A 26,137-nucleotide genomic window follows, 5' to 3' on the forward strand; every position below is an offset into this window, starting at 1 on the left:
TGGGCAAAATTACCATCTGCCCCTTCCGAATTGGGCACAGCTGTTGCTCATCTCCAGGAGAGGGTTTTTCATCTTTTAAAAACGACCTGCTCTCTGGGTCCATCTCTGCCGTGGTCCCACACTTCGTTTGCCCTGCAGGCTCTTCTAAACCCTCTCCCTGCCACGCTCTCACCCCAGCCAGCTCTGGTCAGTTCGGGGTGGCAGAGGGTCAGCTGTCCCTTGGCCCTGCAGCCCCACAGTCCCGGTGACAGCAGCAGGACAGAGCTGTGGTTTGGCTCGGCTCAGGGCAGCGGCAGCTCCGGCAAAGCTCAGCACCCTGAAGTTCCAAATGAGCACTAAAGTATGGTGTGAATATAACTGGACCACTGACACTAAGGTGAAAACTTATCAGGTTTTATTTTTTAAAGAAAAATATTCCTCTTCAAACACAAAGCATGAACTAAAAACCTCCGAGGAATAGCTTCTCCTTCCTTGGAGCATGTTTAACTAAGCTGTACAGTGATAGAGCTCCCCAAAGAAATACACACATGTAACATACAGTCTTTCTTTCACAGGAAATAAGGTTTGGGACTTTAAATTGTCCTCACCTTCTCTAGACAACCATTCAATCCAAAGACACTCTGTACCTTACTCCCACCCCAGAACACAGTAATGATAATTTCTGTATGCAACATACATTTAAAAAAAAAAAAAAAAAGTATTGGCCAAATTGGCCCATTCTAGCCTTTTAACAAACGTCTGTGAGAGAGGTTAAGACCATCATTATTTCCAGGAATGGTGCTTGGAAGAAAAATATAGCAGCATCCACAGGCAACAGAAGCCCTTCAGTGCAGCTGCCCTGTTACAAGGAACTCAGCCAGTTCAGCAGTGTTTTACAGATGTTCCCAGCACCCAGGAAGAGGGAGTGGGAATCAAACATTCACAGGCCTCACCTGTTGCTTGAACAAATAGCCTAAATTCAGTGAATCTGAGTTTTTTCCCCCCACAGTGACCAACTGAATATCTAAGATTTTATGTAAAAAGGTATGATAAACTTCAGAAACCAGCAACTCATTCTACCCTTTCCCTCTATGCCATCAAATAGAGATGTGCATAATATTTGTCACATCTGCCAAACTCCCCAGACTGCGGAACTGGAATCAGACTCTAAAATACATATTCTTTCTAATTCAGAACAGCAAAATCATCTAAAGTATTTGCAAGGTCTCAGAACATGCCTAACAAGCCCATATCCAAAGAGAAAGTACCTGGACATTTTCAATGGAAAGTAGGAAATGGAAAAGGTCTGGAAATAAAGCTCATTTACACTCCACCTGATCATTAATTCTTGGTATTATTAAGTCATGCTCCAATCTTTATTGGGCCATTTTGTAAAGATCTTTTCCACTCCATACACTCCAACAGTTTTTACAGTAGGAAAAATATTAGAAAAATAAAATATCCCCTCTGAACAACACTGTATGAAGATGAACATCATCAGTCACAGAGATGTTTACAGGGGGACCAGATAAACGTCTGCTTCCTCCAAACCAGCTTTGTACAGAAAAGAGCAGCAAGATAGACACAGTATCTACGAGCTAGATTAAGGCCAACAATATAAAACCAAACATGGGCTCAGATCTTTTGAAATGAAGAAACCTTCCAAATGTTTTTATACATCTGCACACATACACACACACACTCACACACACACACTCACACTCATGTATTCCTCAAGCAAAGGCTTCACAACTGTGAGAGCACCACGGGAGAGTGTTCTAGCACCAGAATGAAAAACTTCCCTCTTCAGTAATAAAATCCAAAGTCTCTCTATTGCTTTGGACAAGGTCACCAAACACCCTTCCAAGAACAGTTTCAGCGAGCAGCTGCAGCAGTGCAGTGACAGGGTACAGTGTTCCTGTTCTGGAATGCAGGTGGGAAGAGCTGTGTGGAGATGCTGCAGCTCCTTGGTTGCTGGAGAGGAGGAGGAGGTTTGTATTGCAATCTGGTTGAGACCGAGGCTGACTGGGATCCAGGTGAGTGTGATGGCAAAACTCAGCGCAGGCTGGAGATGCAAGTGGGAAGTTTGCATACATGAAGTCACAGTGCACATCTGCTGGGTGACAAAGACAAGCAAAGCCACAGTATTTTCTGGCAGCTTGTCTGTGTATAGGAGGCCTCTAGGTGGGACAAAGATCATGAAAGGAGTGTCACACACTGCACCAGGACATCATGAAACCCAGAGAGCAGAGGCTGGAAGAGAAACTTGGCAGCTGCTCTGCCAACATGCTGCCTGTACTTGTGCTCAAGTGAGTGTGCAAAGTCTATTAAAGGGACAAAAATCGCTTTACAACAAGGTTATGGGTCCGGTTTGGCTACAAGGAACAATTCATGCAAGTTACAATAGAATTAATAATCAATCTGCAGCACATCTTTCTGCAGGAGGTCTCTCCTGGCTCCAGGCTTTGCCCAGGAGGTGCTGGCTGTGCAGCTCCTCAGCAGCTCTCTGAGGAGGCTGAGAGAGACACAGAGTCAGCAGTGACTTCCCCTCAGCCCCTCGGATCAGCACGTGTGGGTGCAGGGCTAGCTCTCCCTGCCATGCACAGCAGGGACAAGCGTCACCAACGACAATGCAGGGAGACTTGGAAAACACAAAGAGACAGTTTTTCAGTGCTTGAATCAGCAGCAGCAAAGCCCCATTTAAGCTCTCACATGCTGATTAGAGTCTGGCTATGGCTCCCATGATCTACCAAGTGAGGCAGGAACTGAATTAAAACATGCAGGAAAAAAAATGAAGTGAAAGGAAGGGTGATCATCACTGTGAGGCTCAGCTTCCAGGTTCAGAGCAGAGAATGGTCAGCAGCACTTTGTTCTGTGTACATGCAAGAGGACAAGAGAGGGAACAGCAGCAAACTGAAAGGGAGGGAAAGACACAATAAGCAAACACAGGGCAGTGGAGTGGGGGAGTGAAATTTGAGATAAAGGAGCCCAAAGGAAGAGACAACAGAAAAACTCTTAGTAGATCTGAGTCTTGCTTCAGGAAACACACAGCTAATGCCAGTCAACTCTCTTCTCACCAGGTATTCTTGACACACTGGTAAACCTTCTCTCTGCACTTGGTTTTTAGGAACCAAAACATCAAGATCAGGATTTAATTTTTTTCCCTAAGATGCACTTAGGGATATTGAGTGTTCAGCACAATACTCTAAATGGCGCCTGAATTCTAAGCAATGCTGAAGACTCACCCAAAAGCAAAAATACATAAATTACAAACTGCTTTTGAAAATCTACTACTTCCCTTGGGCTAGAAAAGAAGAATCTATGAAGAAGGCTGAATTGTCCACAAGCAGGTTTGGCATTTCTCATTGAGAGCACCTGGGCATTTTACTAAGTAAGAAATATCTTACAAAGTTACTTAGCAAATCCCAACATCAGATTGAGGTGTCAGGTTTCTGGATAGATGTGTACAATCAGACAGCTCTCCCCTACCTCTAATAGAACAGATTTGTGCGATTTACAGCAAGGACAAGCTCTGCCACTCACTGCTTCAGTGAAAACTCCAGCAGAGCTGTGAGCTGAAGCCCTTTGACTATGGTGCAAATCACACCAGGATCCTTTCTTTCACCCACTTCACAGCAATAGAATTAATGCCTCCTGGGCAAAGCAAAGCAAAGCAGGACTTTCCTGGTTCTGATGCAGCCAGCACAGAATGCCTGGGGCTGTGCAGCCCTGCAGCCACAGAGCTGGCAGGACACAGCTACAGCAGGGGCTGAGAACCAGCATGGCCAGAATGGGACCTGGTGCAAGTGGCCTCAGAGCCAGGGCCAGGTGGAAGCACGTGGACATCTAAGATGCAAGAACATGACAGCGCAGCCAAGGTCACCCACGTGCTTAGGCAAGCTTAAGGCAACTAACGAAAAGTCCACTGACAATTTAGAGGAGAGTGCCAAAGAGAAGAGAGAAGAGGAACCCCTGAGCAGAGGCTGGGGATGCTGTTAATAGCAGCCAAAGCCCAGCACCAGCTACTAAGCCATTCCTCCTCTTCAGCTCATTTGTTCTAATTCTCCTCATTTTTCCAGCACCATCAGCACGAGGTCAATATGTCAGAAAGAAGAGCTGGGGGTAGGTTCCTAAAAACGCAGCTCACACATTTTCAGGCTTGTGTCTCAGGTCAGTTCTTTAGAAAGAAAGCGTGTGGGCCGTTGGACTGGCCTCCTGCTTGGAACTGGAACTGGGAATTCTGCCTGCCATCGCCAGGGACAATCCTGGGATATGTTCTACCTGGAAGTGAAGGCAGCAGCTGCCCAGATTCCTTTTCATGACAGTTGAGTGTACAGTAGTTTTTTAAAAAACAGCATGCACCGGTAGCATGGCCATTAGACATGAAGCCATGGTTGAATTCTCGTCTCCCCAGGACCAGGCGGGACCAGAAAGAAAGGGAGTGTTGGCACAAATCAGCGCAGGCTCCTGTAGACATAGGCTGATGTGAAGACAGCATTGAGAGTCAGGCTCACGGCAAGCAGGCCCCAGAGAGCAGAGGTACCAAAGCGACCTGGGTAGAAGAGAATACAGAGAAAAAAAAGTTAATAGTAGAAAGAGGTATTAAAGAAATGATAAGTAAAAGTGAACATATGTTGTACTGTTTCTCTTTGCCCAGTGTTTTCACCACAAGCAGAAATCACTGAACCACTTTTCCTGTCAGGAAAGATTCCACTGCTCTCTTTTGGCTCTATTTTCATCTCATCTCATGCTCTTGACACCTGCATCCCCACCCCACTTCTTCTGTCTCAGTTTAGCACTTTGTCAGTATTCTTCAGACAGTCTGAAGAACAGGAACAGCTTTGTTAAGGTTTTAGAATAGCAGGCAGAAGATCCATTTTGCTAGTACTTATTTATTTGATTTCCAGGAAAGATCTCAGTTACCCTCCCAGAAATGCTCACACATGCATGAAGCACTCACATGACTTGCATTTACCTCTCCAGCCTGCCAAATCCTCCCCTTTGGTAGTTGTGTCTACCATACAGGTAGATGAGTGTGATGAGTGATCCTCCTTTTTGATGGAATTATCACTGCAAATACTCCCTCCTTCCATAGCAGATCTCATATCTGCAAGGAGAAAAAGACAGGAAAATTCACCACCTGGGTTTCTCCTGAAGGTTTCCCATCTATTGTGGCCTAGATGTTGCAGAGCTGTGCTTGAAAGCCAACTCCTTCCCACAAATGCCCTGCCAGGAGTGCAGCACTGCCAGCATACCAGGTACTCCTCGCTCCAGGAGGTTCTTCCTTGGCAGGCTGGGCAGCTCGGGGGCAAAGATGTTGCTGTCGGAGTGGTTGTGCTCCTCGGAGCCAGTGGGGGTGAGCAGGGCCTCGTTCTGCGATGGGAACAGCAGCAGCTTCTGTCCCTGGAGGTTGAGGCGGGCAGGGCTGATGAGAGGCCGGCGGAAGCGCAGGGACCCCGAGCTGGAGGTGACAGAGCCAGCGACCGACGGCGCCGGGGAGGGGATGCGGGAGGGAGCAGCACTGCCAGACAGCAGGGAGAAGGGCTCTGCAATGAACACCCCCAGAGAAAACCACCAGGTTATCATCCCAACACAACAGGCACAGCTTTCTTTAACAATTCTACAAGAAAAAGAGGCTCAACCCAGCTCTAATCAGCAATGGGCTCCTTGTTTTGTCTCACTGATGTCACTGTGAGCTTTCACAGGGAGAACATCCAACACACATCCAGCAATCCTACTCTTAGCTGGGACTCTCCCTGCAGCATTTCTAACAGCAGAACAGACATCTGAACTGGAATGTGATCAGGGAGGAAAGAATTCAACCAGACCATGTGTTTCAACCCACTCAGCACAAAGCCTGCAAAGACAGTTGCTCTGGAAGGCCTAGAGCAGTACCTGATGTAGGAGATTCCTTGGATTGGGATGACTGTGAGGCTGGTCGGCTGCCACTGAACAAGTAGCCAGAATCTGAAAACAAAAGTGAAACACTTTGAACCCAGCTGGCTCAGCTCCTGCCAAACCCCAAACTCCTAATGCTGGATACTCCTCTGTGCCACAGGAGCAGCCATGCCGAACCAGGACCATAACATGTGGATCCCTCAGAGCCCATTTCCTCCTGAAGCACTGCACCATTCAGTGCCATTCCCACTGCACCAATTCCCTGCACACTCACCTGTCCTGGCCAGGGAGGGGATGGTTCCCAGCGAGAGCGCCCTGTTCAGACGGCCAGGAAGAGAGGACGAGGAAGTTCTGCGTGGGGACCTGAAGAGCTGCTGGTTTGTCAGGTGGAGGATACTGGGTGGTGTTGGGACAAACAGAGACGTAGCAGGTGAAGGGAAGGCTGTGCCAGGCCCACTGGGAAAGAGAGTAACTGAGTCCCCAGAGAGGTATCTGCAAAGGACACGCATGACAGACATTTAGCAATCAGAAATCCCAGCAACTGCCTTTCTCATTGTGATTGCATGAGCACTTGTTTTGTTACCAGATTTGGACTAACTTTGCAGTGCAGGAGTGCAAGATGCAGAATGATGGAGAGTTTACAGGAATGTTCCTACACCTTGGGAAAAGAACTGCTCAACCTTATGTAAATTATTGTGCACCAACCTTTCCCACAATACAGGGTGGGAAAGAGGGTGGAACAGTTTAGGAACTCCAGTGCAAACACCTTGGATGAGAAAATTACCCAGAGACCACCACAATGCTTTACAAAGTCCAGATGTTGAAAATACAGGAATTTTGTATTATTTTTAACTATTGAATGAAAATACATGAAAGAAAGTCTACAATATGAACCAGATCTCTGAATGATCTCCTGTAAGATTTTTGTTTAGTTAGAAACAGGTAATACAATTGTCAAATAAATCATGATGAAGAACTAACTGGGTATGAAGTGCACTTGTTTTTAAATAGAGATATCTGACTTTGCAGATACAATTTACCTGCAGTATTTGGAGGCTTAATCTCACTTCTGATGGAAACAGAGACAGATGAGAGCAGCAATATGGTTACATGGCTTTTATTCTGTCAGAGGAAAGCCAGGAGTAAATCAGAGTATGAAGAAAGTCTCAGCCTTGCACTGTGGCATGATTTATGCACATGTCATTCTCTCCTGGAGATTAAAGAGGTGGTGCAGCAATATTATGCTGTGCTAACTCTAGAGTTAAGATTACAATTTAAAGTATCTTATAAACTACTTATCTGCTAGTTGAAGGGAGCCATCAACAATCCTGACCAGCTTAATGAGGCTGAACACTGAGCCAAGCAGGGTCCTGGTGCAGGACATGCTTTTAACAGCAGCCAGGGACTTGCTGGTCCTGCAGCACAAACTGCCCAACCTCTCCAGGTTCCACAGGACCTGCCAGGGGTGTCCTGCTTTGCACCCATGGGGAGTCCCTTAGTGCAGCCCCACACATCTGCCCCACCACACACACACATGGATGTGTCCAGCTCAGCTTTGAAAGAGGAAATGAATAGGAAAGGGAATTAGAAGTGCAGCTTGGGACTGACATGAATCACAGGAGAAAGAGTGATTACCTACCCCTCACTGTGCCATGGCTGTGGAGGGTCAAACCAGAGCATCACCTGTGAGCAACACAGCTCTTTTGTCCTAACTTTGCACCTTCTGTATCTTTGGGCTAAAGGATCCAACTTTACACAGCTTCTTGCTGCAGCAGAAAAGAGCTTAACTGGTTTATTGGCCTTTGGAAACTTTTCATTTAATGGGCTGGAAGGTAACACAATCATTTATCACTCATAACTACAATCCTTCTCACAATCCTGGGATTGAACTGTTTTACATCAGGGTTCCAATGGTCAGCAACCCCACTTCTCAACTTCACTAAGTCAGTGCAGTCAGATCCTCAGGGCAGTGAACAATCTTTTGTCATCCAGAAAAGGAATTTTTCTGATTAGCAAAGAGGAGATGAAGAATTTTAAGCATAGCTTATTAATGCCTCAGGATTGAATGCTGACCAAAGTATGTCTTAAATATCGATCTATTCTGAACAAATTCCTGCACAGTGTGCAAAATCCCATTCCTGTTCTCTGCACTCTTTAGTGTTTGCCACTGCCACGTCAAGAGGGCTCGAGGTTGCTAAAAGCACATGGGAATGTGCCTCATGCCTGAGAACGGGCAGCTCAACTAAAACTTCTTCCAGAAGCAGATAAAAAAGGTGAGATCAAGAGGACCATAAGGCAACCACATCACAGCCTGCGATGGAGCACTGCAGCTGTCTTTGCTCTCAGACCATGCACTGCTCCAAGCCATTTGTGCACGTGGTGATAGTGGGTCGGGCAACAGTAAAAAAAAACAAAAACCAAAAAAAACATAAAAAAGAAGGAGAAGAAAAAGGCTCTGGAGTCAGATAATTTGTGGAAATAGTCAAGGCCCGGAAGCCGTTTATTTCAGAACTTGATATTGTGAACATCAGAAATTGGGTATCTTAATTAGTGTTTACAATGATCACAATGTTACTAGACAGTCGGGCACAACTCTGCTACACAAATACTTTAAAAATAAATAAATAGAAGGTTAAAGAAGAGAATTACATGGTTTGGGACTGTACACGGTCCTGAAGAAACACCTCCTGCCAGGAGAGCCTCCCATCCTCTGTCCCAGCAGCTCCCTTTTATCCACAGACAGCACGATACGTGTGTGCCTTTTAAATTCACATTTAACCAGAGATGCTGCATGGGGCAGGTCAGGCTGCAGATGGAGCTACTCCTCTATCAGTCAATTCAGCCCATGAAGTAAGAAGGTAAGATGCAGTCACATGCAGGCAGCTCAGGGGTTGTGCCCAGGTTCATCTGCCCAGGGCGGCTGGGGAGTTGTGTCACAGGGTGAAATGTCTCCTCTGCACTTATGTCCCTCATAACTGAGCTGTGAGCTATCCATGCACAGCTGCCCCTCTCCCTGGGCAGTGGGGTGCAGAACAGGTCCCTGCTACCCCAGGAATGGGGATACTGGCTGGGCAGCAGCACTGTGTGCTCTGACATGCTGGCACTGCTCTGCTCTACCTCCTCACTCAGGGCCATGACCTGTGCCTCCAGTCAAATTCATAAAACCAGGAGTAAAGAGCAATATAGGAACAAAAAACAGGCACAAGGAGAAGGAAGAATAATGCTAAACTTGGCACAGGTCTCAGACACATCAATATTTTGATATGTGACTTAACTAGAAACTTCAGCTGCCAAAAGTAAGAACTCTTGTCGCCTACCCACTGTCCTGCTTTGGATAAAAAAGGAGGGTTGAATTAGAGCTGCCATGTCCTGCACTAATACCTTCTGGAGTACAGATGTTTGGCATCAATTCTGCCTTGCCCCCAGCTGGTGGCACAAAGGTGGGGTGTATGAATATACACAAATCCAGACATGCTGGCATGCCAAAAATGTTCAGGGAACCTCTTCATGCCTCTGTACTCAAGAGCTTTGGTCCCAAACGAGGCTTTGCAGGGATGACTTCAGGACTGAGTACTGTCCCTTCCACTGGAGAGCAGCTGCCATGGCTCAAAGAGCCTAGTGTACTTGCAGGTGGCACCACACCTGGAAGGAACTGGCAGGTTGCAGGTTGCCATTTCAAAAGCATATCTGAAAACCAAAGCAAAGCTATATGCCACAGCTCCCTTCAGCTTTCATGACTGCAGTCAGTATGGAGTAATTATCTGGCTATTAATTATATTAATTTTTATAAGAGCATAAATACTTCGTCCACATTACATCAACACATACTTCCTATAGTATCTAAGCATGATTATTAGCTTCACATAATTTCAGCACACTTGAAAAATATTCATAAAGCCAAAATAAAAAGCCACTATACCGTTTTTATATTCCCACATGTCCTCACCCTTTGACACACCCAAGCTCACTAAGGCATGCAAAGCATGGATGCAGGGAAGGAGGAGTTAAGAGAAAGGAAAGAACTGGGTATCAATACATTGTATTTCAAATGGCAAAGGGCCACAAAGGCGTCAGTTTGCATGCACTGATGTCACTGTGGGCCTCAGGAAGACCAGAAGCAGCAGAGATGCTGACTTGGTTGCTGCCTCTGGGTTTTCCCTCACCCCCTGTAGAGTCTGCAGAGTTGCTCAGAAATTTTAGCCCAAGTGTCCTCTTACGCTTTGCTACTCTCAGTGGTGGCAGAGGAAGGACAAAATAGTGCCTGGCAGACACATGGGCACTGCTGTCCCATGCTGCAGCCTTGGTCCCACTGAAGCAAAGCAACACAGTGTTGTCCTAAATCCTGTCCAGGGAAAGGCACTTAATGAGCCCACGTTGGCCCCTTCTGGGACAGGGTACAAGATTTTGAGTTGGCAGATCAGCCATGGCCACTGAGAGCCGGAGTCAGGCACTTGGGGATGGAGCAGATTTGATTTCAAGTGACACACAAACCCACTAACAATCCCTCAGCACCTCAGCTCTGTTCTGCTGTACCATCCTCTGGTCCAGACACATGGTCAATGTGAAAAAGCAGCACCTCGAATTAGGGGCTTTTGGTCTAAAACCCCCTAATATTTGTTAAGATGTTTGCATGCTCTGGCCTGCATGGCTGAGAAAATCCTCAGGAACAAAACTGCATCTGGAGACCACAAGTTACCACGTGCTCCTCTGTGGCCTGAAGAAAGAGTTCAGCTAAGTGAAAACGAGAAGCTGAAAGCATTGACCAAGTGGTTCTGCATGATTTTGTGTCACCTGAGGTGGTTTGTTACCAAGCCTTTGTTAGCTCTTATCCCACCCAGCAGAAGGGAAAAGGTTACACAGAATAGCACCTCACTTGCATAGGACAGGAGCACTGAGCACCAAAACACACATTTTCTCCTGCTGGACTTGCTGTGGGGCAAGCAGTCATGCAGTTAGATGATGTATCTGAGATATTTACATCTAGATGATACAGATGATATATCTAACTGCTGGGTGAAAAATGCAAAGCACCTTCCATACAGAACCTATGGCATGGCAGTGTCTAGAACAGCTTATTTGTCTTTGAAATCAGGTGTGGCAAGAACAGTCTCAGTAAAAGCAATGGTGGTTTGACTATATTTTTGCCACAAACAGTAAAATACTGCTAACTTATGACTCATCTGCAGGGCTCATTGCCTGAGACACAGCTGGTACAGATTGAATGCTACAGTTTATAAATGAGAACACCTCGGGACAAAACACACCCTTCTCCTCCTTTCTTCCCTTACCCCAAAAGATCACCATCCTCCACCATCAGCAACAGCATGTGAGACAAGCAGAAAGAGAGGAGACTGTCAGCATCAGAGTCTCTAAAACACCAAAAATTCAATAGTTCCAAGTTTGGTTTTGAGGCTCTGAGGTTTTTGTTGTTTTTAGAAGCAGAAGCAGCATGCTGAGGCACCAAGAAGTGGGGAAAATAAGCTGACACCTGAGCAAAAACAAAAGCTTCTTTGGCATTAAAATGGAACCCCACTTCAATATGTATTGTGTTATTTTGTTTCACTTTTGAAATTTTCCCAATTAGAAACGCAGAAGTTCTTCAATTTTAAATTGTGAAAAGCACCACAGAGATCAGTTGTATAGCTTGGCCATAAAACAAAGTAGCTTTCTGATGTCCTGACATACAAATTAGTGCAACTAGTAAATATACTTCACTTGCATTAATGTGCATAAAGCGAAGACAAATGGATTTCTTGCTTATGTCACTTGCAGTTAACATATCTCCCAGATTAAAGGACTATAAATCCAGTACAGATTTGCACTTGCTGTGCAAACAGAGCTAAAATATTCCTTAACAGGATTATTCAGGCTTCACAGTGTAAATCCTCTCCTTCCCACAGTTCTACCAACTGCCTGTTCCCAATATTTAGTGTGCATCCTCCCCATCCCATCCCAGCTCTGCACATGGAAAAAGAGAAGAGAGTAAGAGAAAAGAACAGGCATGGCAAAGCAACGTAACATTTAAGACAAAACCATTACCCAGGGAGCTCGAGGATGGGTCAAGTTTAAATTGAAAATAAAAACCAAAGTGCTCCTAAAAGGAAGGGAGGCAAACAGCTACTGAGAGGAGATAGGAGAGGATATGAAACAGGACACAGTGAAAACAAAACATCTGAAGAGGCTGCCAAGCCATCTTTAAAAGCTGCCATTAAGAGTTTCCTTACGACAAGATAAAATAATTTAGACAGATTAATTTCATTCTTATTAAAAAAAGGATATTGCTGACAGAAATTAGGCATGACAATTACCATGACCATTCCCACTGAGTTTGTCAGCTGCTCAAACACTTCCTTTCAGCCTTCTCAATATATCCTTCAAATATGAGATTTCTCCCATCACTTGGACATATCTCACAGGAGAGCAGCAAGAGGAACTTTCAATCCAAATTGTACAGATAAGCGCATAAGACAATCACAGCTAAATAGAAACATCAGTCTTTTCTTACATTTAACCTTATGAGGGAATATTTGTAAGTCCTGAAGCAGGAAAAAGGGAGGAATTAAAAAAAAAAGTTTAGATGCCTTATTTCACTTTATGGCCAGAACAGCTCAAGGTTTCCCATACCTGTGACTGTGAGCTGGAAGACAAATGTTTTGGGCCAGGATTGATAAGTGATGGGAATGTGGAAGATGGAACCAGACTCTGCTGGATTCCTTTTGGGGGTAAGTAAGTAAACAACCCTCAGCATCATCACGAGCACCAGAATGGAGACAGGTTCTGTTAGCTTGGAGGTGGAGACTGCAGCTCTCTGAAGGCACAGAAAAAGGTTCCAAAGGAGAGACCAGATGGGCAGCAGGTCTGTGTGGCCATTCCCTTGCTGAATGGCACATGACCAGGAGCTGCACCTTCCCATGACTCAGCCTGGCATTGGTAATGAATTTCAGAGCTTTTGGCAGTGCTACCTTTGTGCTTTCACAATGAACAACCGTTTGAGGAACAGTAAGTATGAACAGCTAGGAAATAGCTTTTGTTTCCTTTAAAAACGCTCCTCTAATTCACCAGCATCTGCAGCACCCAGCAGTGTCTGCATTTTTTAGCAGGAGTTGCAGATACTTTACAGTGAGAGCTCCATTCTGATTATTTTAGAGTTTATACACTGGAAGATCACAACACCCAATTAACTTGTGTCAGACTATTAGGGTGGGGAGTTCCACTTGTGCTATTCTGAACAGGAGCAAATAGCAGATCTTCTGTAAAAGAGCTATTTCCTCTTGAAAGACCAAAATCTATATGAAAGACTCAGTGGAGTGCCTTTCAAACAACTGTGCAGGATAATCAGACTGCTTATCCTAAGAGGCCCCAACAAGTTAATCCTAAAAAACCCAAACAGCTGGAAGTTCCTTCCTCCCCACACAGTAATACCCAGCCATTCCAGCTTTCAGGACTGACAGGCACTCAATTCCAAGTCACAGTTTCCAGCCCCCCTTTTTCAGCAGTATTTGCACAATGCCAGACTACAAAAAGAACCCCTCCAAGTAACCCAAAAAATGCATCTCTCTTGCCATGCAGTCCCACAGCAGAGCTCCCACCCCTTCCTACAGCACACACTCCCAATCTGCATTCTCAGTAATAAACACTGACTGAGCAGTGATGTACAATGAAAGCTGACCAGATATCACAGCATGAGGTTGTCAGTCCCGTATTTCTTCTTTCTAAGGCTATAGGAGTGGAAGGAACATATGCATTTTTATCCAGTTGTGCTTGTACACAGATGTTCCTCAGGGGCCAGGTGGGTAAAAAACCCGAAGACAACTGGTGTTGAAAGCAACAACCATCAGTAGATCTGAAAATTGAACCTCAAACAGCTGAATACTTTTAGGTATTAAATCAAGACACCCTGAGCTACATGACTTTTTAAAGCACCTTTTTGAATAAATTATTGAAGTTCCAGTCAAAAGCACTTAAGGACACTTCTCCATTTAAAACAGGAGCCAGGAGAAGAGCGAAGGAGGATGCAGGTATGTGATGCTACACAGTGGAAGGCAGAAGAACCAAGTTATGGGCTCTGTGTGGTCCTCTCCTCGCGTGCCTGGGCACCACAGCATGCGTTAACAAGGACTCCAAATCCAGAGGCAAGTTCCCATCAGTTCCACATTAAAATGAAAAGCACCATTAAGAAAGTGAAGGTGGCCCAGGCCCCATGGTTGATCAGGGCAGAGGGTTCCTCTGTGAATGGCTAAGGGTGGAGAGGCAGTGAGAAGAACCAGGAGGACAGGAGAAGCCAGAATCTCTTTGGCTGGAGCAGCAGAGTGGGGAGGAGGCTGCATTTATGGAGCAGTTTGTGAGGCAGCTGCTGGAAGAACTGACCTTGGGGAAGCTGGATATTTGTACTGCTGACGTAGGATGCAGGAAGGAGAATGGAGGCAGCACGAGTAGCTTCCACGGCTAGCAGTGGAAATGCCCCAAGCAGCTAGCACAGTGGTAAGCAAGGATGGGCAAGAAAGTATATCTATATATACACACATATATACACATGTATATATATAGATATATATAAAAACAAAGAAAAGATCTTCACTGCTTATCTAACTTTAAAAAAAAGAAACAGAGGAAGGGAAAATAACAAGAGGAGAGAGAAGCACCAATCGCAAAGAGTTCACAAGGCTTTTTTCCTCCTTCCCCCAGCGTCACTGCTCTGGCTCTGACCTTCGGGGTCGGTATCTCCGCTGGCCTGTTGACTTCCGCGTGGCCACGGCTGCAGTGAAGCCCACCAGGCAGCACAGGGATGTGGTGCCAAACTTGGCCGTGTCCAGCCAGCTGGGCGTGTCCATCTTCAGGTACCTCTCAGCTAAATGCAGACTCATCACTACGAACCACAGCACTGAGGCAAAGGCATCGATTCTCCGGAGCCTGCGATGGAAAAGGAAACCAAGCAAGACTTTAAACACCATTGAACCACCCTGGTCTTGAGGACAGAGAGGGATGGTAGAGAGAGTACCCAGACTGAGCAGGTTCTGTACTGCCTCTGACTGCAGTACATCACATGCAGCCCTGCCCACTACTGGGCAAGAGTCTGAGTAGATCAGCTCTGTTTTCTATCAGAGCTGCACAGGCAACTTTTCATTCACAGTAACTCAAACTTAACATGAATGAATCATGGCGTGCAGTACTACATGTGCCATTCTGGAAAATGTTTACCCCTGGATCACTGACGCAACATAGGACCAGACAGCTCCCACTAAAGCAGTTTGAAGTGAGACAGAGGCTGAGCACACCCACCTGATGCGCCCAGCCAGGAACATGGCCAGCAGGCAGGTGAAGAGCCCCAGCACAGCCACTGCCATCTGGTGATTCTTCCCGTAAGCCCACGCCGCACTCAGGTTCTCCACCACACGCTCCGGGAGCAGCTGCAGCAGCTCCCGCCAGCCTGCCACCCTCGGTGAGCTGTCATTGTCCCCTCCTGCACGGGGGATTGTGCCAGTCCTGTTCTGCACTGCCACGGGGCCAGGGGCAATAGGAGCAGGGATGGCTGTGCTGAGCGAGAAGGGGTTGCCTGACCCATACAAGGCCATCAGAACCAGGAACGCGCAGCTGAGGAAGGCCAGGAACCGCAGAAATATCACCTGAGCTGGTGTGGTGATGGAAGTGGAAGAGGAGGATGAACACAAATTCTGCAGAGGAAGGGAGAAACACCTTGTCAGAAGCTGAAAGAACTGCAGCAAGGTTTTGAAGTCGGGTTGTATGACACACTTCCAGACTGTACAGTTTACTAGACTGTTCTGCTCAAGTCGTTCTAAGTCTCCTTACTGGGCTAACACCACATGGGATATTGCAGACTAGCAAGAAGCAACTGCAGAAATAGGAGCAGAAGCCAAGATTCAGGAGGGGCAGTGAAACAACGAGAAGACCACCATTCAATTCCCATTGTTTTTTCTTTTTTCCCCTCGTACTGTGTAATTTCCTGCACTGCACTTATAAATTGGCTTCTCTACCTCCCCTTCTCTGCCTGTCCCATTATTTTCCTTCCACTCTGTTATTACATTAGACTTACCTTCTGGCAACTGCACTGAATGACAGCAACAAGAAGAGAACCCCAACCTAACATCAGGAGCATCTGTGGCAACACTCCTGTGCTCTTCTAATTGCTGCCATGCACCCAAGCTCCCAGGGCTAGAGACCCCCAGGGCTGCTGCCTCCCTTTCCCAGCAGCAGACCCACGTGCAGAGGTACAAAGCTCTCTGTCCCTCCCCCTGAATTCCCTCACGTCTCCCCACACACCTGGCTGTAGCTCTTGTCTGTCTCCCGGCGCCTGAAGTGGTGGCTGAGCAGCAGCGCCCGCAGCTGCCGGTTCTGGTGTTTGATGTAATACTCCACAGCAGCTTGGCACGGGCGGCACAGCTTGTAGGTCTGCTCCAGGTGGTGCTTGTACACCTCAATCTCCTCGTCGTACTTGCCCTGGCGAGAGAACAGGAGGGGAAAGGGAGGTGAGAAGTGCAGGGCCCTCAGCAGTTGTCATGTTTGCTATTGCCAGGTGTGCCACACAGTGCTGCTGAAGACTACTGGAGCACCATTCCACAGCACAGTGGAAAAACTGCTCTCTCTCCTGCTTACTACACTGCAGCATGGAATTAAATAGCAGCAATAGCAAACACATGGATGGGAATGCCTTGGACAAACATTCTCCAGTGATGGCAGTTCCTAACAAACATTTACCTCCTCCCTTGGTGAGAATGAAGCCAGCTGTTTGATTTTCATGGTTTGATGGTTGTTGCATTTCTTGCAGAGCAGAATTTGGCTGCTCACCCACTGCTGTGGTTTGGCAGGGTCACAGAAAGTCGGGCTGCCCGACACAACGTGGTTAAGGTGTTCCATGTACTGGGCAGGGATGGGTTTGTTGTAGTCTCCATTCTGACAAAAAGCAGGAGGGAAAGGAAACATTCAATCACAAAATCAAAGCTAGGTTGACAGTAAGATTCCCTAAGCTCTGTCAGCAGCTCTACATTCACCTATGTAACAAAATAAATAAGTGAAAAAAGAGAGAAAATGCTTCAAAGACTCCCTCCATCCCCACTCCTGCACACCTACTGCAAGTAGCTGGTAGTGCTGGATTTCAGCTTAATAGCTGAAGAGCTTTGCTATTTAACAGAACACAAAAGAAGAGAAGAACTGTTCCATATATCAAAAAAAGTAATCTTAACTGATATGTCAGGGCCACTTTTGCCCTTTAAAGCAAGGGAGGAAAATTTGTCTTAATCTCTCTGGTCAGCAAACCCCAGTGCAGTGGGTTCTTTCTCCCAGTGCAGTTGCTGGGCTCCCTGGTGCTCAGCTCAGAGCAGCCAGCTGTCCAACCACTGGACATTTGTCACTGTTGAGCAGCTAGCAGAGTAATGAAGGCACCAGTTCTCAGTGGCAAGAAGGAATGACCTTTATTGTTTTGATTTCATCACATATATAGAGTTCTCAAAAGTCACCCAGATTGGTCAGTCAGAAGCCTTCCCCCAGGCCTGATTGGCCAGGCCTGCACGGTCCAAGTTCTGGGACACTGTTCCAACAACATCCAAACTTTATCTTTATTTATAAAACACAAGAAAATTTCTCATGGGAAAAACCTGTGCTAGCCACAGACATTGACCTGTGCTTGGTCTGTATCATCCTAACAAGGGACCAGGGTTCTCCCAGGGCACAGCTCCCCAGGGCATGCACACCCCAGTACCTCCTGGAAGCCGTTGTACTGCTCGCAGTTGGGGCAATCCCAGCAGTTGCGATTCCCATATGGCACCACCGTGTCCTGATTGCAGAACCAGCAGTTCACTGTCACGTGCGTGGGCTTCTTCCTGTCAGGAGAGGAAACACCTCAGGCAGGAGCACTGAGCTCAGCTGATGGAAAGCAATGGCTTTCAAACGGAGAAATGCAGGAGAGGCTGGAAAAACAATCAATCTTCCCATTCCATGTGCTTAATGATACGGCTTGGACTAGTCATTTTAGAGGGAATATTAAAGTAGAAATAAATCCTGCCTGACAATCATACCTCTGTTCTAGTACCATGGACATGCCAGAATTTTAATAACAACCTTGTGAATTATCCATGTCACTGTTTTTCAGAGGCATATTTGGAGGTACAAGTCCTCTATGTAATCAGCAGTGCTATTCTATGAGAAGAGTGCAGTGCAACTGATGCTTAATACACAGGATTCCAGGAAAAGGATCCACAAGAGTTGCCTGTGACAGTCCTCAGAAACCCAGGAAATGGGCTCATGTTTACAGTTCTATCTGCCCTGTTAGGCAGAAAATCTTTCAAGGACAATGGTGTATCATGCCACCCTGAGGTTCCAGCACTGTAAACAGCCATTTCTTCACAACTTTAGGTACTAAAGGAGCTGAGGAATCAACATTTCTTCCCCTGATTTTATGCACTAGAACTGAAGGGATAAAGACTAATGACCTTGATCATTAAAGCCCCTTGTTTTTGAAAGCAATCCTGTTAAAACAACAGCCAATACAGACAAACAGCTGTGACATGGCCCCACCACAACAGGTTGTGACAGATGTTTGGGCAAAGAACTCCAGTGGCCCAAGCCCTGAGCCTGCCTGCTAGACGCCCTGCATTTGTCACAAAACTCAGTGCAATCCCCAAGAGGAGCTCCTTGGCAGGTCAAGGCACCCCAGCCCAGCTGTCTGGGTTGATCAGAACCAGTCCCAGCCACACTTCCAAGGGAAGGCAGCTGCTCAGGACTCGCTATGGCAGCTATGCAGACAGATGGACCCAGCTGCCACCAGCCCAGCTCCGCCAGGGAATCCATTTGTGTGGCTCCAGTGCAGCAGCACAGAGAGTGACAGAGCAGGGGAGCTCACCAAGGGCCTGGGGAGCAACTAACAGCAGCCAGAGTGATCCCAGTTGAGAGCAACTTCTTCCAGCTTTAGGAAATGTTAGCTGCTACTGAAACATCTGAATGGTGCACAAGTGTTGTTGACACCCTGCAACCGAGCAGCCAGGTGGGTCTTCTTTCTCAGCCATCACCTCTGTAGCTGGAGCTCTACAATTAACATTTTCCCCACTCCCATTTCCATAGACCATGCCTTGAAACTCAGTTCATAAAATACTAAACCCTAAAGCAATGCCTGAGCTTTCTGTTTAGGTACAAACAACGAGGATATGCTTAAAATGAAGCACTGAAAAGCCAGAGTGTACAGAGGATTCCCTGCCAGATGCTGAAAGAAAATGGCTGGAGCTACTAGGATGACAGATTCTCATCTCAAAATAGATGCAAACACCCACACCCCTCTTAAAATGAATATTCCCTGCTCAACTTTCTTCATTGCCAAGGGGGCTCAAAACAGCAACTGATCTAAGTTAAAAATACCACTGCTAAAACTACCAAGCAAAAAAAAAAAAAAAAAAAATCCCAACCAACCCAGAGTTTAAAGCAGACAAATCTAGGTCGACAGTCTGAGTTATCCATGAGCTACCACTGTCCAAAAGCCAAGCAAACCACATGTCAAAACAGCCATATGAAGGATGGAAAGCAACACTTGTTGTGTTAGTTTAATCTCACTATCACAGGTGTAAAAGCTGTGCAAATATAACATGTAGGCTTCAACCACCAGAATAAACCCTGCAGCTCCTTGGGCACAGCCTGAACCACACTGTCTGAGGGAGGTTATTATTGCCCACTTCCCAGGTACTGCAGAACCTGCCACAATCCCTCCCTCTCGCCACTGTGCACCATCCTCTGGCACCCATGGAAACAAAACACAACACCCATCAGCCTCTACCCACTGCCAGTCTCTAAATTCCATGACATGACAGATGTAGAAGCACTAATTTCAAGGATAACAGAAGTGGAAAGCACAAGCGAGAAAATGAATAAATCAGTCATGCTATAAATCAAAAACCATCAGTGCCAAACCCTACCTTGAGAACTCACTAATATCAGAGACCAAATCCTCAGTATACTTGAGACCATTCCATCTTTTTCCAAACAGGATTTCATTTCTTGCTCTTGCGGCTCAGGAAGTACTACCAAGGATTAAATAGCAGCACTTCATTCTGACAACGTATGCAAAAGAAATGGCTAAGTCCTGGATTATTTAGGATAAAAGGCATTAATACTTCCTTTTGTGAACCTATAATCTGTTGCCATAGAAATAGGTGCAAAAAAATCCCAAATTCCTAATGTGGTGGATGCAAAAAGAACAAGAGCAGAAAAAGGTCGTTTCAGGCAAGAACATACAGGTAGGGTGCTAATTTTCTAGTAATTGGGCAGGACCAAAGAAACAAAAAACAAGTTCTGCATTTGGAAAGACTCTTAAATATATATTTAACTACTTTGGAGCTATATTTACCTTGACTGAATTTAGGCAGCAGCTGAGGGCAGTAAGCTAAAGCACACACTGCTTCTGAAGTCAGATCCTGGTATGAGACAGACAATGCAAAACTGAGACTTTACTGCCAGTTCAACCCCTTGCAAAACAAAAGGCAAATCATCCCTGAGGAGTTTATAATCTACCACTGTACTAATCTGAAACAGCTTCACTGGGCAGAGAACCTCCCTGCAAAATAAAACCTGAGCAAGAAGAAGTGATTGAGTTACTTACAGCACAGAGAGAGATTCCATTCACAGCTGACTTGCTGTGCTAACTCCATGTGTTACCTGCACACCCAATCAAGCTCAAAAAAATTCCCAGGCTTGGACAAATTGTTTTGCAGGTAGAAAGTATTTGCTTAAGACAAAACTGAGGGGAAAATACCTGCAGTAAACTCAGTTATGAGATCAACACCTAAACATCCAACATTGCTCAGAAAATGTTCTTTTGTGAGAAGCTACTGGATTCCTTTATTTTGCTCACAAAAATCAGGCTGCAGCTCTCCAGATTCCATTGACAAACACTGGTTAGCAGCTAGCTTGTGTCTGTCATGTAACATGAGGAGGAACTGAGGTTCCTTCCAACTCCCAGCACTCTTCACTACTCCTCATTTATACACACATTTAAGGTCATGCTGAAGTCCACACTTCTAATGGATTGCCAGAACAACACTCTCCTTGATAAGTGCTGGTAATAATAAACTGGACTTAAAAATATTTTTATTTACATCTATTCCCCACCCTCTTTACTACTAAGTCAGAAGATGAAGATGTTTACTTTTCTACAGTCTTGAAAGAGACCACTGGTGGGTGTGCAGTTCTTTGCTGGGTTACCCTCATTCTCTGCCAAGGATTATAAGAAAAGCTTAATTCTCCATTAAAAGTATTTAATGCAGCAGTCTTAATTCTGGCACAACTGGATTACAGAGCAATTATTCAAATGGCTATGCCAGCAAATCTGAACAAAAAAATACCTGGGGAAGAAGAGCTGTTTTGCACAGATCAGTTTTGATCAAACCACATCTGGTGGCAGTTGGACAGACCAAGCCCAGTCACAGCACTGTTGGCACAACTGGGTTAAGAGCTCAGCTGCCTGCCAGGGAAACTCCTGCGTGGCAGAGAACTGAGCTGCCAAACCCCATGTCGTGCCCATGTCCATCACCTGTCAGTAAAGGGTCTGTATGTGCAGACCCAGTGCTAAACCCCATTTTCCAACGCAAGAAAAACACATCACAGCTGCCTGCATCCAGCAGCTGAACTATATATAATATAGATGCATTTTCTCTGAACTTGCAGCTGTAGACAAGATTTAGCCACAAGACCAAACTTGTAGTACAATATCACGAGTTACAGTGCAGCTTGTCCTCTCCCAGGAGCCAGACTTCGTGTCCTCTTAACCAGGAAAAACTTGCCCCGTGGACTGACCCAGTGATAACCACCCCCAGGTTCTGTGCATATCTGCACATCAAATCTCTTTTCTCCTTGATAAACAAAAAGCAAAAGCAGCATCACAGCTATGTTTGACATCGTCTGTGTCTCTTATTAAGCTGTCCTCCTTGACAACTACAGAAGATTAATTTAACTATGGCAGAGTAAGAAATTAGTAAATAATCAGAATAGCACTGAGAAACACAAAAATGTGGCCTCAGAGAATTATCAAGGTCACCTGAAAGAATTTACCAGTAGTCTTCAAGGATTTGGGAAGAAATGCTTTCCATTTCAGAGACCTTTTGATGAACTTGAGCAAAACAAATCAAATCTCCTCCCTCAAAAGGCACGTTAGCCTCAACTGGGTCAAAGATATCTCGCCTGCTTCACTGGGATTGCTTTAGGCCACTCAGATTTCGTGGCTACCCTAAATATGTCATAGAAATGCCAAATCTTGTATATGGGCTAATGTCCTACTGATCACTGATATGGTTAAATAAACAGCAAACGCTTCAGAGCAAACCTTAAGCACTGTATTGAGGATGCAGAGACAAGCTTCCCTTGCAGAGCATAAACTTGAAGTGAACCTGAACACAGGGAGCCCTTGGCACTGGTCTGTCTCCAACAGGAGCACTTAACAGATGAGCAGACTGCAAAATCTACTGCTATAAAGACTAAAATGCCTCATATTCCACACATCCCTACATTCCTTTCATGCTATGCTGGATTAGAATCTGTCAAATTAAGCTTTTCTCCTCTTATGAGATCTGTATCACGATATCTCTCCTGACACTTTTCAAACCTGCTTTTCAATTGCTCTGAATTTGTTCTAAGGTCAGGAACATTCTGTGCAATTAAGAAAAAAGTAACCAAAGAATTTTGGTCCCCAATCAATAATTTTGATTTATATGGTATCTCCCCCAAGTTTTGCATTGTGCTAAAGCGTTGCTATTTTACAGACCCGTGCCCCAGCAATTCAGCCTTCACCCCACACCAACCAGCCACAGGAGCATGATTTTCCCTTTCTCTGCCTCAAAAACCGTCAGAAAACCAACGGGGGAGACCCCGATGGCGCAGAGCCGCAGATCGCTGCGGTGTCCCCCGGCGGTGTCCTCCCCGCTCCCAGCGCGCCCGGGATGCTCAGCCGGCACACAAAAGCCACCGCAGGGGATACGGAAGAACGCCCCCAGCCATGCTCGACACATTCCTGGCCCGCACAGCCGCCCTGCGAACGGCGCCGAGCCTGCCGGGGCTCTCCGGAGCTGCCCGCCGCTCCCACAGCCGCCGGGCCTCGGGCCCCGCGTGGCGCCTTCCTTCCCGCCGCGGGCCGCATCCCGCCATGGCCCTGCCTCCCTGCCTGCCTCCCTCCTTCCTTCCTTCCGTCCTTCCCTCACTCCCTCCCTCCTTCCCTCCGTCCCGCCGGCCGTACCTCCGCGCGATGCGGTAGAGCAGCAGCCCCGCGGCCGCGGCGCAGGCGGTGACGCCCAGCCCGGCTCCGTCCATGCCGCCGCCGCCGCGCTGCCCCGGCGCTGGCGGAGCGGCTTTGTAGGGGCGCGGCAGCCCCCCGTCCCGCCCCTCGGCCCGCGGGGGCGGCGCGTGACTCACGGCGAGGCCGGAGTCGTGCGGCGGGGCCGCCGTGAGTCAGCGCCGCAAAGGCCGAGATCGTGGCGGCGGGGGCGGCCCGGGCCCAGCGCTGCCCGGCCGTGCGGGGGCGGCCCGGGGAGGTCGTGCCTGGCCCGCCGTGCCTGGCCCGGAGCCCGGCGCGCACAGCTCGGAGCGGGGGGACATCGCTTTTCCTAAATTTAGACGCGGCGCTTTCTGTGTGACAACAGGGACAGGCCCCGGCGAAGGGCGGCCGCCTCTGCCCAGCGCTGCACGGAACATCCCGAGCTGGAAGGGACACACAAGGATCAGAGTGCAGATCTGGCCCTGCAGACACCCCAGCAATGCCACCCTGTCCGAACGCTCCTGCAGCAGCCTCAGGCTGTGCCCATTCCCTGGGCACCCTCTGGGGAAAGAACCTGACATCCCAGCTCACCCTGCCCTGACACAAATTCCCTGTTCCCTGGGGTGTCACTGCCTGCAGCGAGCAGCGAGCAGTGTCTGCTCCTCTTCCTCAGGAGGTGCTGCACACCGGGCTGAGTGTCCCTCAGTCTCTCCATGCTGGACACACCAAGTGCCCTTGGTCACTCCTTGCACGAAAGGGATTAAGATCTCTCCAAAATAAGGATTGAGCCAGGCTCAAATCGTGTAGCTGTTTTTGTGACTAAAACAAAAGAAAAATCTCACAGCACAATAAAATTGGTTAAAATTTAGGAGTTCCAAGTTATGTCAGCATCATGTTTTTTAAAAGGCACAAATGGAAAAGCTCTTCACAGACAATATTTGTACTGGGAGTAAGCTGTACTTTTAAGAACTATGGCTGGGGCTCTTCACTGCTCCATTTCCATCCGTACAGATTTAACCATGGAAATTAGTTCTATGGAGTAACAGTGAATATCCCATCTTAACAAATTGAAAAGGCACATAATTTTTCCATCTCTCTTCCATTGTTTAGTGTAATTACTTAGGGATTGTTTTATGAGGCCAAATGATAGGGAAAGGAGGAAGAACAACCCACCCAGTCATTTGGCGCACCAAGACCTTCTGCGTGTCCTGCAGGACTTGTGCTGGAGAGCTGCTGCTGTTTTTCCTACACAAGACCCTCCCTTCCTATCAGCTCGATCTGTAGTATCAGTCCAACCAGAGGTGCATTGTTTAAAAGTTTCCTCCTTACAGGAGCAAATGAGGAACTTGTGCAAGGGGCACAATCACAAGCATAGAACACAATTCCCAACAAATGCAGGTATTTTGAGGGCTATCGAGGCAATCACAGATACCTAAAGAGAGGCAGTAAGTCTTATAGTGTTAGGACTTGGGAAATCCTCAAGTGGCTCAGAAATACTTCCAAAATTAATTACCCAACGTGAATAGCTCATAATATTGCAGCTGCAGTATGTGTGCAATTTCCATTTAACTTAATTTATAAATGGGCACAGTCCTGGTAAAGTTAATGGAATCTTTGTAGTGACTTCAGATAGCACCATAGTTTCATCACCTTACTGATAATTAAGCTATAAATGGTCTAGTAATGAAGCCTTTACCTACCTTCCATGAAAATGACTTTCTGTGGAAGCTGGAGAAGAGGAAAGAACAGTGAAAAATTCTTTACGATTGACTTTCACAAGCAGAGAAAGGTTGGTTATTTTTAAATTCAGGTATCGTTTTGGAAAAAGCTACTTCAAATTCTTTCCTCTGGTAATAGGCTTATTCCATGCTCAGTGACATCAATGGGATTGCTCACAGAGCATCACCTAAAAATGGTAACTCTTTACAGGGTTTAAGGAATCAAGGGTTAGTGAATTTAAAAAATTCTATTAGAGAGGAAAGAAAAAAAAATTAATTATACTAATTCAGAAACTCTATTAACTCCCAAAATAGCTTATTAGCTCCTCATCAAATTAAGACTAATTCTGTCAGGACTGGTAGCAAAACTTAAAGAACAAAGCCAAAAATCCTGCAGAATTCTTGATTTTCCATCAGATTTAGGCAGAAAAAAAATTTGCTCACTTTCTCTTGCTTTCTCTCTTACCAAGTACCAGACTTCTTAAATGGGTTGGAGTTCCCTCCCCTCATTCTCAAAAGACATCAGCAGTCTACACATTTGACTAACAATTTTAGAAGTGAGCTAGTGCACTGGAAGTACGGAGGAATGCTAATTTAGGAACGCAAATCTCAGAAAATGTTTCAGAGTAGCAGCACAAGTGTCCTAGTTCTCAAAAATAGAAACACTGTTTGACAGTTTTGCCTCTTATAAAGAGACTGAAGCTATTGCTGCTCATCATCTCCATGAAAAAAAAAAACCCCAACATGTCAGTTTTTACTCAACTGTTTCCTATTTTAGCTTCGGGGGAATGTGATAAATTATTTTCATTAGGACGTAATAAAAATCAGTTATTTTTTTCAGTTTTGCTTCATAATGAGGTGCACACACATTCTACTCTCTTTGCACTAAGCTCCTACATCACACTGATGTCAAACATGACCTCAAGTATCAGTCATCAGCTGGGGTCTACTGGGAACAAATGGGAGGGTTTGAATCCAGTTATCAGCCCATCCTATTTCTGCAACAAAATCCCAGCCTGAAAACCTCACCTGATCAAAGACAGCCCTACTCACTACCAGGCTGCTTCCTAATGCTTCCCATGCTCCTTCCAAGCCCACACACCATCGCTGCTGTGAGTTGTCCCTGAAGTCAAAGCTGTCCATAAACACTTGCTTATGCTCAAGGACTCAACACCTGCTCAGATCATGAGGAGCTCATTGTTGTCAGCAGCAGGGAAGGCTGAAGCTGGTCAGATGCTGCAGTGTTTGTCTCAGCTGCCAAAGCAAATGACACTAATGAACAGAAGAGCAGAGTAGGGCCAAA

General features: G+C 46.3%; 1 protein-coding gene across 3 annotated transcripts; it reads right to left on the bottom strand.

The window, feature by feature from the left end:
• Positions 1-377: 377 nt before the first annotated feature.
• TMEM201 (transmembrane protein 201) lies at positions 378-26,095 on the bottom strand. Of its 3 annotated transcripts, XM_085079950.1 has the most exons (12): positions 25,864-26,095; positions 24,817-24,844; positions 17,591-17,711; positions 16,591-16,785; positions 16,156-16,332; positions 15,157-15,548; positions 14,584-14,787; positions 6,152-6,369; positions 5,875-5,946; positions 5,235-5,525; positions 4,955-5,086; positions 378-4,531 (listed from the first exon to the last, which is right to left on the bottom strand). In XM_085079950.1, exons 4-12 carry the CDS (start codon positions 16,747-16,749, stop codon positions 4,434-4,436), a joined length of 1,743 nt encoding a protein of 580 aa, XP_084936076.1. In that variant the 5' UTR covers positions 16,750-16,785; positions 17,591-17,711; positions 24,817-24,844; positions 25,864-26,095; the 3' UTR covers positions 378-4,433. The 3 variants fall into 3 exon arrangements, with proteins under 3 accessions (XP_084936076.1, XP_084936077.1, XP_084936075.1); XM_085079951.1 differs by lacking the exon at positions 24,817-24,844; XM_085079949.1 differs by lacking the exons at positions 24,817-24,844; positions 25,864-26,095 and adding an exon at positions 23,099-23,353.
• Positions 26,096-26,137: the final 42 nt, after the last annotated feature.

Source organism: Lichenostomus cassidix, chromosome 21 (assembly GCF_008360975.1).
Source record: "Lichenostomus cassidix isolate B80296 chromosome 21, HeHo_3.0, whole genome shotgun sequence".
In the NCBI taxonomy this organism is placed as follows: domain Eukaryota; kingdom Metazoa; phylum Chordata; class Aves; order Passeriformes; family Meliphagidae; genus Lichenostomus; species Lichenostomus cassidix.